General features: G+C 36.0%; 1 protein-coding gene across 1 annotated transcript in view; it reads right to left on the bottom strand.

Annotated features, from left to right (window-relative positions):
• Positions 1–4786: 4786 nt before the first annotated feature.
• The window catches only part of mcoln1b (mucolipin TRP cation channel 1b), a 37331-nt gene continuing 25411 nt past the window's right edge, over positions 4787–16706 (bottom strand). The window contains exons 11-13 of the mRNA XM_056449903.1: positions 12745–12867; positions 10256–10462; positions 4787–6199 (exon numbers count right to left, since the gene is read on the bottom strand). Coding sequence (XP_056305878.1) covers positions 6068–6199; positions 10256–10462; positions 12745–12867 — 462 coding nt within the window. The 3' untranslated portion in view covers positions 4787–6067. The remainder of the gene's footprint in view (positions 6200–10255; positions 10463–12744; positions 12868–16706) is intronic.

Here is a 16706-nt window from a genome sequence, read left to right as displayed (position 1 = left end):
ACAGACACACACTTAATGGCTCACACACAGACACATACACACATTAATAGCACACACAGACACACACTCACACATACATGACAGACACAAACACACATGCATACAATAACACATACACAAGCACACACTCGCACAAATACAAACACACACGCACAGACACACATACTCACAGACAAACACACACACACACACTAATACCTCACACACATGCAGACACACATACACACACACTAAAACCTCACACACATGCAGACACACATACACACACAACTAAAACCTCACACACATGCAGACGCACACACACACACACACACACGTAAAGACACACACTCACGTACACACACAAATAAACAAACAATTACAGGCACATACACACAGCACATGCATACACACACATGTATACATACAAACATTGACATGCACACACACATGCGCAGACAAACACACACACTCATATTCAAACACACACAGACACAGACACACACTCACACATACATAACAGACACAAACACACACATGCATATAATAACACACACATACACAAGCACACACTCGCACAAATACAAACAAACACACACGCACAGACACATACACACACTAATAGCTCACACACACACACACACACACAATCTTGCCCACGCAAACACACACACTCAAGCACACGCACGCAAACACACAGAAACAATTACACTCACATAAACACAACACATGCAAACACACACTCGCATGCATACACATGCAAACACACACAATTACACTCGCATACAAACACACACACAAACAATTACACTCACATACAAACACACACTCGCATGCATACACACACGCAAACACACACAAACAATTACACTCACATACAAACACACACTCGCATGCATACACACACGCAAACAACTACACTCACATACAAACACACACTCGCATGCATACACACACACAAACAACTACACTCACATACAAACACACACTAGCATGCATACACACACGCAAACAATTACACTCACATACAAACACACACACACACAAACAACTACACTCACATACAAACACACACCAGCATGCATACACACACGCAAACAATTACACTCACATACAAACACACACAAACAACTACACTCACATACAAACACACACTCGCATGCATACACACACACACACACACATAATAGCTCACACACATTCAGAGACACACACACACACGCACGCACGCACGCACGCACGCACACACACACACACACACACATTCAGAATGTCATGACCCTTCACTCATTTAAAACCCGTCTGACTTTCTTTCTTCAGTTGAAGACATGAGAAGATCTTCTAAAAACCGGTCAATGGTTACCGGTTTTCAGCATTCATCAAACTATCCTCTTTTGTGTTTAACAGAGGAAAGACACTCATAAAGGTTAATAACCACTAGAGGGTGAGTAAATATTCATGTTTGGGTGAACTATCCCTTTTACAACGCTAGGATGCTCATGAATATGTTGATATGCTCTATCAGCGCAGCTAACAAACACAGTAGAAGTGCAGCATTACCCAGAATGCCTTGCTCAGACGCACACACTCAAGTTGCGCCCGAAATCGCATACTACCCGACTAGGGCTTGTGTTCCAGTGCACTTTTAGACACACACTAGCAAACTTCCCTTCCCTTGATCCCTTGAGGAATCCCTGCAGGCATTTTAAAGTGCGTTCCACTTCATCAAGTGAACGAGGGAAGTGTACATGGAAGAGTAGCTTACTGGCTTTATGTCCCAGAATGCAATGTGATTGTGATGTCACGACAGTGTAGTTCTCAAGTGCTCAAGGGTGTGGTGCACTCCATTTAAACCCATTCAGATGCTCCATCAGTGGTGGACACTTGATCAATGACGTACATCCAAGAGAACGAGACGGAGGGAATTAGCAAGTGAAGGGCATAAAACAATTGGCACGCAGGTAGGCTCATTTCAACATACTCCATGATTATATATATATTCACACAAGGTCTACATACAGGGTTCCCACTCTAAGCCAATATCACGACTATCTAAATCATAAATATCATACATCTTGACTTTTAATATCTTTAGTCAGCTTGAGAAAGTAAATTGAGTAAAGGCAGCAAGATTATTTTACATTGTAGTTAATTCATTCATTCAGGCCCGGATTGGCTAATCGGGAGGACCGGGAGAATCACTTACAAAGTCCGCCATGTAAATAGCAAATGCGCCATGGCGTGACACAACTGACTCTTAAAGAGAACGAGAGATGAGCCTCTCATTGGTTTATTCTGAAAGCACACCTATAACTCATTAAGAGAATAAGCTCAACCCTGTTATGCTGTGTTCACACTAGACTCGGAACGCTCAGATAAACGGCGATATTCGAGTGTAAATAGATGCGTGAACATTTGAGTTTACTCGCTTCATTCATGCGTGAAAATCCGCTTCATTCACGTGTCAAAATTCACTTAATTTGCGGTCAAATTCACTTCAGAACAGACGCGGATTCGCGTCATGGGCAGGGCTTCGTTGCTAAATGGCTAAGGTGGATTTAATTGTGAAAATAGCTGTGTTTATGTGCTTTATGAAGGCTGAAAAACAGCGTCGATTCGTTTGGAGCCATCTCTGAGTCCACTAGATGCTTTCAGAGGTGCCCCCAGCTCTGTGAGCTCATCAACTCCTATAGAAACTAAACCTGGAGGCTATCAGAGGTGCTTCTGACTGAGCAGAGCAGAGCCCAGTTTGATGAACTGTAGTCAGTGTAGGCAAAAGGTTTTCCCTTGGGACACCAACAGCAGGCACTACGGCATAATCACGCCCCCACAAGAGCAAGCTCCTGATTGGTTAACGCGGCGCGAATGTCCGCTGAAGTTCAAATTTTCAAACTCAATCGTTTTGCGCGTTTAGCGCGTCAAACGCTCAATTCGCGCAGCACCATTTGCACGTATGACACCATTTGCAACGCGCAATTCACGCCGCGACCTTTGTTTCACTTGCACCGCGCCATTCACGCCGCAGGTTGTCTATTTGCGCCTTTGCATTGACTTAACATGTAAATCACTCACGCTTGATGCACCTTCCGCGGCTGGTGTGAACACAGCATAAGACCATGCGCAGCGGCGCAGAGTGTAGTTTTCCATCCTTAAAATAGCAAAAATGGATTCGGACACGCCATTAATACTTCTGCGCCATGCGCTTCAGACTTTGGTAGAGCCCCCAGTCTCTGAAGTGGACATTTTGAAGCCAAAGCTCTTATTTTAGACTTTTCCCTGACTTTCATTGACGAAAAAGCTGATTTTTCATGACAGGCTGCTGTTTTCCATTAATTTTAAAATGGTTTTAGCCTAAATATCACTTTGCAAGTCTTTAATAGCCATTTCAAGACTCAGATTTAGGTTCTCTCTCTTATATTAAAGAGCTGGATAGTATTTTTTTACAGACTTTACATTTAGTTTTTCGGTCCCTTACTTTATGAGCCAGTCTCTCAATTAGACATTTTGAAGCCAAAGCTATTAAAATATTTGTATATAATCCTGACATTTTAGCCTTAATTAACAGGTCGTCTGGTAACTGCATTTGACTGAAGTGACTTTCAGCTGATGCACGGGAAAAGAAAAAAATGGAGCAGAAAAACAGCTCAACCATAACAACAGCCATGAAACAATGATATAAAAAAATCACATTAACTACACTGTAAAATAAATCTTGCTGCCCTAATTTGTTTTAGTTCAATCAAAGGAACTTTTCTAGTCATCTCAACTTACATCAATCAAACTGACTCATAATATTAAGTTAACTCAAAATAAGATTAGCTGAAACCTGATTAACTTAGATTATAATAATAAGTTAAAGCAACAGAAATATTTGTGTTGTCTTTTTTTGACAACAGTGCTCAGCATATATAAGTTCACCCCTCACTAATCTCTCTTTTAAATGAATATTTTTAATCGGAAGATATACAATATTGTATTTGTGCATATACATTAGATTAGTCAGTACTGAAGCCAAATCTGGAGCTTATCTAACAAAATAACTTACGATAACGGTCCAAAAACTAGTACAGCCAAATTTATATGTTATAGAAAAATATTAAATACAAATTTAAAAAGAGGAAAAATTAAGAGAAGCAAAAAAAAGAAAATTTTAATTGAAATTTTGTAGTTTGTAATGTATTTTTTCAATATTTTGCTTGAATTTAATAGTACTATCTTTCAATATCTAAATATGTTTGGTGACTAAAGTATGATTTTAATAAATATATCCGTTTAATAAATCTGTTTAGTATAAATGCACCAAAATACATTGAATATTCACTGAGAAATACAAATATTCATTTTCAAAATGCGGTGTACTCAATTATGCTGAGTATGACTTTATGTACATACACTGTATGAATTATGTACTGAATTAAGACTGCATGTACATACACTGTAAAAAGCGATTACTTCAAGCGAGTAAACTCATTGCCTTCAAAAATGACAAGTTGACTTTACTTTAGAAAAAAATAAGTATTTCTGTTGTAACTTAAAACTGTTAAGTTCACTGAACTTAGTTTTTAGAATCAAGCACAGTTCATTTACTTAATAATTAGAAGCCAAAGTGTGCGCTGTAAAAAGTGATTCGTTACTTAAAGCGAGTAAACCAATTGCCTTAAAAGCAACAAGTTGACCTTACAAAAATAATGCAAGTAAACCCACTGTACCTAGGAACTGTTAAGTTGACTTAATTTTTATAATTATGCAAATTGTACTTTTTTTTAAATAAACTAATCACTATATATATATATGTTTTTCCCAGCTTTTCTGTATTCAGTGTGTCTTCTAAATTCAATACAGGCTATAATTGTAGATTTGATAGACTTCATAAAGCACCAAATATATAAAATTGTGACAATTACAGTGATTATTTGACGGATTATTATTAACAGACATGCTAAAATAGTTTGACACTGTAAAAAGGGATTAGTTGACTTTAAAAAAAGCGAGTACAATAAGCTTAATTATACAAATTAAGTCAACTTAACAGTTCCTAGGTACAGTGGGTTTACTTGCATTATTTTTGTAAAGTCAGCTTGTTGCTTTTAAGGCAATTGGTTTACTCGCTTTAAGTAACTAATCACTTTTTACAGTGTATGTACTTACACCTACAAATAAGTACAATGTACTTATTGTGTTAATATTGTATTTTAGAAGACTTATGGGGCTATTGAACTTAGAGTTAGGGACAGGTTTGGTGGTACGAGTAGGTTCAAGGGTGGATAAAGGTATAAGGGATGGGTCCACAAGTGTAATTGTAAATGTATATACAGAAGTTATTTACAGATGTAATTACATGAAATTAATTTTAAGAATTAAAGTAAAAATGGATGTACTTAAGTGCATTGTTTGAAACGATTAATTGAAATGTACATACATAAGTAGTTAATGCAACTTAAAATAAAGTGTACTGAAAAAAATGCACTTTGATAAATGAACACTAAAACTTAAAGAGACATACAAAAAATCCCTGATATTCCTGACAAATAAATAAATACATTTTCAAAAATCCTTGACTTTCAATAATTGGAACTGATCTTTTAAAATTCCATGGCATTCCAAATATTCCATGGCATTCCAAATATTCCATGGCATTCCAAATATTCTATGGCATTCCAAATATTCCATGGCATTCCAAATATTCCATGGCATTCCAAATATTCTATGGCATTCCAAATATTCCATGGCATTCCAAATATTCTATGGCATTCCATTATATCTCATGAAGATATTCAGTGGGAATCCTGTATGTAGTGTGAATGTGAGTAGCATGAATGGAATTCAGATGTACTACATCCACCATGTTGTCCGCCATTATCACATACCTGCTTCATTCCCATTCTTAAATCCTCTCCCATGGCATCATGGGACAGTAAAGTGTCCATAGCATGCGCACTTCAGAATCTCTGTAGTAGTAGTAGTAGTAGGTCATCCGGGTACTTCTCATCAACTGTTTTTCCACATACTATGAATTCAGACATACAACTTTGTTTTTCCACATACTATATAGTAAGGAAGTGTGCGATTCGGGACGCACCGTCAGAGTCTAACTGAAGCAGCAGAAGAGCGAGCAGGTGGACGGCTCCGGGCTGCGGAAGTTTCCGGATGTGGGCGTGTCTGTGCATTCGGCGATGAAGCGGTGCAGTTCAGAAACTTGCGGCACGTCTTGAGTTTGTTGCTGAACACAAACACACACAAAAACAACAACTGAGGACTGTAGACTTCTGACGATCAAACCTTTAAAAATGGACTATAGGGAAGACTAAACTCTTTTTAAACGAACCTATTATTTATTTATGACTTGGATATGTTGCTTATGTTATTTTTGTCAATTTTCTACGGCATATACAAGTTAGTATTAATTTTATTTTATTTTTTTCTCTGTTATATGTATATTTTGATATTTACGGTATTTAATTTACGTTATGGAGGTGTTTACTTTGAAAAGGAAGTCTTTTATTTTGAATTGATTACTATAATGCAGTGTTTTCCAACCCTTTTCCTGGAGGCACACCAACAGTACATATTTTGGATGTCTCCCTTACCTGACTAATTAACATCAGGTGTTGGAGTCTCTTCTGATGTTCTAATTAGGTGATTCAGGTGTGTTTGATTAGGGAGACATTGAAAATGTGGACTGTTGGTGTGCCTTTAGGAACAGGGTTGGGAAACACTGCTATAATGGATATAAATGGATATACGGAAGGATGTCGCACATGGTCGCACAGTGCCTCAGCAATACAGTCTGCAACAGTCCAAGTTTTAGCTCCTGGTTTAATTAGAGAACAAGGAACTGACCCTTCATATTGTTTCACTTCACATTCGTATTTAAGTGATGTCTGTTTATTTGTATATTGTTTACACGATGCTTTTGTTTTTCTTTCTACAAAGCCTTTTATGAGTAGAATTTCTGGAGATTTGTGTGAAGGTTGCACTCAAATAAATCATGGGAAAACACCAGTGAAAGAGTCCATCCTTTATTTAGCCAGGCAGCTACATTGTGATTCATATCAGACGTAAACGAAACAATATGTTACTGTGTTTGTGTGTCTAGGCATTGTTTGACTAGCATAACTAAATAAACGCAACTGTTTTTACATATTAATGTTGATAATTTAAATAAATGCGTTTTAATAAATAAAACCATTTAAATAAAACAAAACACTGATAGCTCTGAGTTATAGTTTAACCATATTCATACTTCATAACAGAATAAATAGCCATTTTCACAATTCATATAGTTATGTTAATTAGCTAAGGGTTCGTTTATTTGTGAATTAGCATAACACGTTTTAAATATATGATTACTAAAATATGTAAATATTCATTCATTCATTTTCCTTCAGCTTAGTTTCTCAGGAGTCACCACAGCAGAATGAACCACCAAATTCCAGCATATGTTTTACGCAGAAGATGCCCTTCCAGCTACAACCCAGCACTGGGAAACACACTCATACACTACAGCCAATTTAGTTCATCAGTTCCCCTATAATGCATGTGTTTGGACTGTGGGGGAAACCGGAGCACCCGGAGGAAACCCACGCCAACATGGGGAGAACATGCAAACTCCACACAGAAATGAAAACTGACCCAGCCGGGACTCGAACCAGCGACCTTTTTGCTGTGAGGCCACAGTGCTAACCACTGGGCCACCGTGCCACCCCATATATAAATATATCAAATATATTAATTAATTTATCTTTTTGTTTATTGATATTTAGAAAAGTTTTACTGCTCTAAATCAAATGTAGTCTTTAGTTTAAAGGTTTAAAACGTCAAACTTCAAGATAATGAAACTTGATATGTGGCTTTTGCATTTTAATCTTTACGTTTATGCATAAATAAGACCCTGATTTATGGTTTTATAAAGTTCAAAACAATCTTTTATGGTTTTAATCCAACTAATCGAAAATATAATCGGACAAATAATCGATTATCAAAATAATCGTTAGTTGCAGCCCAACGCTCATTAGCTCATCAGCAACATTTCATACACTACAGTTGAAGTCTGAATTATTAGCCTCCTGTTAAATTTGTATGCTTTCATATTTATTTCAAGGGATGTCCAAATCCGATCACGTGATCGGAAATCGGGCCCGATCACGCAGTTTCAGACTCGATTAGAATCAGACGTTACCGTCCAATCAGAACTCGAATATATATATATATATATATATATATATATATATACAGTTGAAGTCAGAATTATTAGCCTTCCTTTGAAATTTAGTTTCTTGTTTAAATATTTCCCAAATGATGTTTAACAGATTGAGGAAATTTTCACAGTATGTCTGATAATATTTTTTCTTCTGGAGAAAGTCTTATTTGTTTTATTTCGGATAGAATAAAAGCAGTTTTTAATTTTAAAGTCAATAATATTAGCCCCTTTAGGCTTTTTTTCCCGATAGTCTACAGAACAAACCATCATTATACAATAACTTGCCTAATTGCCCTAACCTGCCTAGTTAACCTAAATAACCTAGTTAAGCCTTTAAATGTCTCTTTAAGCTGTATAGAAGTGTCTTGAAGAATATCTAGTCTAATATTATTTACTGTCATCATGACAAAGATAAAATAAATCAGTTTTTATTTTGGAAAAACAAACAAAAAGCGCTCAGGGGTAACTCAAATATTTGATCGGTGCTCTTTGGGTGAAGGATTCATCAAAACATCAACAAAAATTAGTCCAAGGCACTGTGGAAAATTTAAAAAGCCTTTATTCACATGGCTTAATCTGAAAAGAAACCTACGCGTTTCAGCACAGATCTGCCTTCATCAGGGTAACCTGATGTTTCAGTTTTTATTTCGTTGCAGAGTCGCTATAGACCATTTTAATGTGGTAATGTCATTTGCCCATGAACATTTCCGGATTATCAAACTATTTCATAACTGTAACAAGAGGCAATTCAATCATAACTTCATGTTAAAACAGCATTCATAACATTATTTATCAATATGTGGCTCTTTTGGATTCTCGGAAGCTACAGAAATTAAAAATGTAAAACAGGAAATACGTTGGGACCATCGTTTTTGTTTACATCCCTCAAAATGGTCTAATGGTTAAATGCCAACAAAGTAAAACACAGAAGCAGCTTGAAGCAGAAAGTGCGAGTATGTCTGCGGTCTGGAGGTATTATAAAGTTGATGACGACAACATTTTCATAGCAAATTGTGAGATACGTTAACTTGGCATTGCAAGAGGTGGAAAGGAAAAGGCTACATTTAACACAACAAACCTGATAAGGCACCTCAAAAACAAACACTCGACACAATACAGCGAGTTTACCCAGGCAACCCAACCGAAGACGAGTCAGCTTACGCTGCAGGAGAGTTTGAAGAGGACAGAAAAATGCCTAGGACAGCGCGAAGGCACAGGACATCACAGCCAAGATAGCACAAATGATCGCAATGAGTGACCTGCCATTCGCCTTTGTAGAGAACCCTGGATTTCTTATGCTTAATGAGCAGGTAAGAATTGATGTTATTTATAACTTGATTGTTCAAGTTACCTCACAGAAGTGCTCTGTTTGTTAAAAGAGGTATTGAATGTTAAAATAAGGTGAATTAAATAAAAAATAAGGGACATCCTGGATCTGTTTCTGCGCTCTTCTTTATTCTTTGTTTATGTATTATAGAAGTATCGGATCGGGTTTCGGTATCGGTAGATACTCAAAATCAAGTGACTCGGACTTGAGGGCAAAAAAACCTGATCGGGTCATCCCTAGTTATTATCTCAATTTCTTTTTAACAGATAACAGGTAACTTCAACACATTTCTAAACATAGTTTTAATAACTCCTTTCAAATAACTGATTATTTTATTTTTGCCATGATGACAGTAAATAATATTTGACTAGATATTTTTCAAGACACTTCTATACAGCTTAAAGTGGCATTTAAAGGCTTAACTAGGTTAATTAGGGTAAAGTTAGGGTAATTAGGCAAGTCATTGTGTAACAGTGGTTCGTTCTGTATCCAAAAAAATATATAGCTTACAGGGGCTAATAATATTGACCTTAAAATGCGTGTAAAAAAAATTAAAACTGGTTTCATTCTAGCTGAAATAAAACAAATAAGACTTTCTCCAGAAGAAAAAACATTATGAGAAATACTGTGAAAAATTCCTGAATCTGTTCAACATCTTTTGGGAAATATTTGAATAAGAAGAAATATTTGACAGGAGAGCTTCACCTGTGTATGTGTGTTTCATGTGTTCATTGCGTGGATGGACTCACAGTGATGGTGTCGTAGGCTCCGGTGATGAGTGCGATGAACAGCGACAGCACCATGTAGATGAAGAGCGAGATGAAGGTGTAGAGGTAGATCTGGCTGAAGACCCACACCAGCGTCCCGCTCTGCTCCACCTCCGAGAATGTGGCGAACATGTCGTCTCCGTTGATGAGGGAAAACAGACACTCGGACACCGTCGACAGAGAGCGGAACTAGGGGACAAACACACACACTGCTAATTTAAACATGGTGTCCTTTAGCATGCCATTTCAAAAATGAAGTGTACACTGTGAAAAGCGCTGGGCTCCACACAATAAAATATTTTTCAAGATACTAGTATTCAGCTTTAAGTGACATTTTAAGAACTAACTAGGTTAATTAAGCAAGTCATTATATAACAGTAATTTGTTTTGAAGACAATTGAAACAAATACTGCTATACAAAAATATTGACCTTAAAAGGCTTTAAAAACATTAAAAACTGCTTTTATTCTAGCCGAGATAAAACAAATCAGTCTTTCTCCAGAAGAAAAAATATTATAGGAAATACTGTAAAAAATTCCTGAATCTGTTAAACACCGTTTGGCAAATATTTGTTCATAAGCATCACACATGACGACTTTTTCAGTGCTAGTTTAAAAATGAAGTACATAAAATATACAGCAATGTATATTTGCTAATTAGCATATTTGAGTTTGTTAATTCAGACCCACCATTTGGTACATATCTGAGCTTCACATTTTAGTTAGAATGTTAAAGTATATTTAAACAATTACATTGGTGTGCTAAATTATAGTGTAATATTTAAATATATCATACTTTATCTTGGCAGTTTGGATACATAGCATACATTGGATACCAGAGTAATCGCTTAATTGTAATATACCATACTTTAGAGTGGTATTATTGAAATGTATTATACTTTAGCATGATATAATTCAAATATATCATACTTTGGCTCAGTTTATACCATACTTTAATGTGTTATAATTGAAAGGTATTATACTGAGCATGATATAGCTTGTATATGTTCTACTTAAGTGTGCTATAATTAAAATATATCCTCCTTTGGCTTGGTTATGTGATATGCCAGGAATAAACGATGACAGGGTGAATTATTCTGCTTATACTACAGTTTTCATACTTGGCATGTTTTCATTGAAAATATCAAACTTATTAAAAAGGTACCAACCCCCAGGGTGTTATAATTTAATTATGTTGTACTTTAGTGTGGTATAATTGAAATAAATCATACTTTAGCATGGTATAATTGAGATGCATCATGTTTTAGCATGGTATCATAATTTATTGAGGTATAATTGAAATAAACCATATTTTAGCATGGTATAATTGAGATGCATCATGTTTTAGCATGGTGTTATACTTTAGTGTGGCATAAATGAAATATATCATACTTTAGCATGGTATAATTGAAATATATCATGTTTTAGCATGGTATTATAATTTATTGTGGTATAATTGAAATAAATCTTGTTTTAAAATGGTATCATAATTTATTGTGGTATAATTGAAATAAATCATACTTTAGCATGGTACAATTGAGATACATCATGTTTTAGCATGGTATTATAATTTATTGTGGTATAATTGAAATAAATCATACTTTAGCATGGTACAATTGAAAACCATCATGCTTCAGCATGGTATCATACTTTGGCATGGCATAAATGAAACATATCATACTTTAGCATGGTATAATTGAGATACATCATGTTTTAGCATGGTATTATAATTTATTGTGGTATAATTGAAATACATCATACTTTAGCATGGTATGATTGAGATACATCATGTTTTGGCATGGTATTATATTTTATTGTGGTATAATTCAAATAAATCATACTTCAGCATGGTAAAATTGAGATACATCATGTTTTAGCATGGTATTATAATTTATTGCGGTATAATTTAAATAAATCATACTTCAGCATGGTACAATTGAAAACCATTATGTTTTAGCATGGTATCATACTTTGGCGTGGCATAAATGAAACATATCATACTTTAGCATGGTATTATTGAGATACATCATGTTTTAGCATGGTATTATAATTTATTGTGGTATAATTGAAATACATCATACTTTAGCATGCTACATTTGAGATCCATCATGTTTTAGCATGGTTTTATAATTTATTGTGGTATAATTGAAATAAATCATACTTTAGCATTGTATAATTGATATACATCATGTTTTAGCATGGTATTATAATTCATTGAGGTATAATTGAAATAAATCATACTTTAGCATGGTACAGCTGAGATGCATCATGTTTTAGCATGGTATTATAATTTATTGTAGTATAATTGAAATGTACCATACTTTAGCATGGTATAATTGAGATACATCTTGTTTTAGAATGGTATCATACTTAATCGTGGCATAATTGAAATACATCATACTTTAGCATGGTATAATTTAAATATATCACATTTTACCATGGTATAACACTTTAGTGTGGTATCAATCATACTTTAGCATGGTAGGGTCCCAGGACGATCCAGCCGCAGAAGCAGTAGCCCATATAAATGGCAGCAGCGCAGCAGCAGAAGCGGATAACGTTTGGAAATGCAGCTCGTAGAGTCACGATCAGAATCTGAAAACACAGTAGACTATTTACATCGCTTCTGTCTCACAGTTAGTGTTATTGTTTAGGTAATACTTGCAGAGAGTCTGAGTTAATAGAATAAAAAAGACAAAATTTTCGTTTGTTTGTGGTCAAGATTTCTGAATACTGAAGTTTTTATTTGACTCCGCTATGCACATTTAAAAGCACATTTCCTCCCAAACTCTCATTACTCTATAATATTACAATTGCATTAATCAAAACTCTTTCAATTCAAATTTTAATTCATTCTTTCTTTTTCCTTCGGTTTAGTTTCTATTTCAGGGGTTGCCACAGAGGAATGAACCGGCAACTATTCCAGCATGTTTTACGCAGTGGGTGCCCTTCCAGTTGCAACCTAGTACTGGGAAACCTCCATACACACTGATTCACACACACACTCATACACTACAGCCTATTTAGTTAATCAATTCCCCTATAGCGCATGTGTTTGGACTTGTGGGTGAAACCGGAGCACCCAGAGGACACCCACACCAACACAGGGAGAACAGGCAAATTCCACACATAAATGAAAATTGACCCAGCCGGGACTCGAACAAGTGACCTTTTTGCTCTGAGGTGACAGTGCTAACCACTGAGCCATGATGATGCATTTGTGCTAATTACAATGAATATTAATAATAAAATATCAGTCATAGTTATTAGAATATATAAAATAAAAAGGAAATCTTTTTCAAGACAAAATAAAAGAGGGAAAAAAAATGGATTTTGGATTTTATTTCCATAATTTTTTTTTAAGTTTTTTATATCGTGAAAATTATCTAAAACTCTATATCAATATGCACATTTAAAAGTAAATTTCCCCTTAAATTCTCATTAATATAGAGGACATTCTACCAGAAATGTACAATTTCACTTCTAAAAATGTGACCTTTAAGCTTGTTGTACTTCAATATCATACAAAAACAAGCATAAAATCATACAATTTAATGATAGAACCCATCCTTCATCAATGTCAGCTTTTCCTCAGTCAAATGATGTAACTTCCTCTGAATAATAGCCTTAAAGAGGCATTGCACGCATTTTATGCTCAATTGGACTGAGGACGAGGTCAATGACAGGGTTTATACCAAGCGGCAACCTCCCGCTCTCCCTCGGGAAGCCAATATGGAAGTAACTGAAACTGCAATTCATCAAAATTCCGCTAGTCCTGGCTCCATAATAGAGCAAATTTTAATTGAGCCCACTGTTAGAATGGCCAAATTTACAGCAGAACAAAAGGTGTTTACAGCCTGGTACAAAGAACGATTTTGGTTCATATAGCTATTATTACCCTGCATGACAACTGTGAGGGGGGTGAATTTTTTTATAACTCATCCGTTTCCTTTATATTAGGTTATATTAAGTTTGCATAATTAAGGGCGTGGCCACTTGAGTGACAGCTAGGTCTCGCTGGTCGCCGTCACTTCACCTCAGCTGAATCCGGCAGATTAGCCACTGATCTCGGCATATTCATCGTATTTTTCTGTTGTTTGATGTGGCTTTACACAGTCAGCTGCCTTTTGGACTTATTTCTTACAATTATCAGATGATATGGGATGCTGTGTGCTCTTAATTGTGCTCACAAACCATTCATGTGGCCTCCGTTTCCCATGTGAGTAAAGTTATACTTGTATACCATCTCTATAAATGTATTTGTTTTATTTAAGATCATTTATCATTAATATTTTTCTTTAGACCCGTAAAGCACTCCAGAATCTGACAGATTGATTAGCTGTAGGCTCTAGATCAGTCATCTGAAGCGTTATCATACAGTGTTATGCTGGAGTTCATCAATAGTCTTGCATTTACTAACACACTCTATATCTGAAGTGTTTGTTAGTAATTCGCGTTTTCCTCCTGTAGAAAAACATCATAAGAACAATGTTTAGTGGCTCAATGTATTACTAAAGTGTTTTTGAAAGTCTAAACACTTTACTGATATAGTGTACAGCCAAACACATGTGGTCAGAACACAAACGAGTCGCAGGTAATAAAGTATTAAGCGTTTCTCCCAAAGTAAAGTCTGTCTGCCAGGTCAAAGCAAAGTGCCAGCAGGTGTCTGTAGCTCCGCTCACTCTCCGCCTCTTTGCCCTTGTTTGGTATCCAGCCGTGGGTGCGTTGACGCGCGAACAAAATGGCGACGGTTGGCCGCGCCTACTTTTAGCTTCATTTGCAGTGTTCAGAAACCTATGGGTGACGTCACGGATACTACGTCCATATATTTTACAGTCTATGGTTTATACACTTGTAAAAGGTTTTAAATGAAGAATATGAAAGACATATTCCTTTACAGAACAATGCACAGAAATCAACCATCAGCGCATTTTAGACATTTTTGAGATTAATATTCATTAATTCATTTTCTTTTCGGCTTAGTCCCTTCATTAATCCGGGGTCGCCACAGCGGAATGAACCGCCAACTTATCCAGCATATGTTTTACGCAGCGGATGCCCTTCCAGCTGCAACCCATCTCTGGGAAACATCCATACACACTCGCTCACACTCATACACTACGGACAATTCAGCCTTCCCAATTCACCTGTACCGCATGTCTTTGGACTGTGGGGGAAACCGGAGCACCCGGGGGAATCCCACGCGAATGTGCGGAGAACATGCAAACTCCACACAGAAACGCCAACTGACAGCACTACCTACTGTGCCACGGCATCGCCCTGGGATGAAATACTTTACAGATAATGTACGTTTCTGGTAGACCGTCCCTAATAATAATAAAATTCATTCATTCATTCGTTTTCTTTTCGGCTTAGTCCCTTTATTAATCTGGGGTCGCCACAGCGGAATGAACCACCAACTTATCCAGCATATGTTTTACGCAGCAGATGCACTTCTGGGAAACATCCATACACACTCGCTCACACTCATACACTACGGACAATTTAGCTCACCCAATTCACCTGTACCACATGTCTTTGGACTGTGGGGGAAACCGGAGCACCCGGAGGAAACCCACGCGAACGCATTAAAATTGTATTATTCAAAAGCTTTTTAAGTCAAATTTTAAGTACTGGATTTTTTTGTCCCAAATTTTATTTCAATTCAGAAACAAAAATAATAATAAATCAAGCAAAAAAAAAAAAATAATAATTACAAAGAAAATGAACAATTAAATACTTGCAGAGAGTCATAGTTATTCAAAGTTATTAGAATATATTAAAATGTAAAAGAAAATAAAGCCTATTGTGGTCAGCATTATTGAAAATTTATTGAAATCTAGATTTAAAAGTACGTTCCTGTCATTATGATATTAAAATTGTATTGTACTGTGAATTTTTGTGCTAAATGTAATTCCAATGCAGCTGCCTAAAATAAAATTATTCACATTACGCACATATTATGTACTTATAAATGTATTTTTATGCAAAAAAAAAAATCAAGTATAAAAAGAATAATTATAATGGAATTTAATCATAATGTAAATATTGTTACACATGAAAAAAAATATAATTTGGTTTATACACAATATAAGAAAATATACGATTTTAACAGATTTTCTCCCCAAAGTACGAGCGGTTTGGAGAAATCATGGATAATATTTCTTCTTTCTCCACTTCAGCTTCCTGCCTCCGGCACCTAGACTGCAGCTCTGCACAAGACGTTTGGCCAGTTAAGAAATGGTAGCGCCCTACTGAGTCTGGTTTCTATCAAGGTTTTTTCTTCACTTTTGCCAATTGGTGAAGTTTTTTTCCTCGCCGCTTTCACCACTGGCTTGCATGGTTTGGGATCTGTAGAGCTGCGGATCGATAGTTTTGCTCTTCAGTGTTTGGACTCTCAGTAGTGATTATTAAACCACACTGAACTGAGCTAA

This window comes from Danio aesculapii, chromosome 3, assembly GCF_903798145.1.
Source record: "Danio aesculapii chromosome 3, fDanAes4.1, whole genome shotgun sequence".
In the NCBI taxonomy this organism is placed as follows: Eukaryota; Metazoa; Chordata; class Actinopteri; order Cypriniformes; family Danionidae; genus Danio; species Danio aesculapii.
The sequence above is the reverse complement of the archived record's forward strand: the minus strand, read 5'-3'. Positions and strand labels throughout refer to the sequence as shown.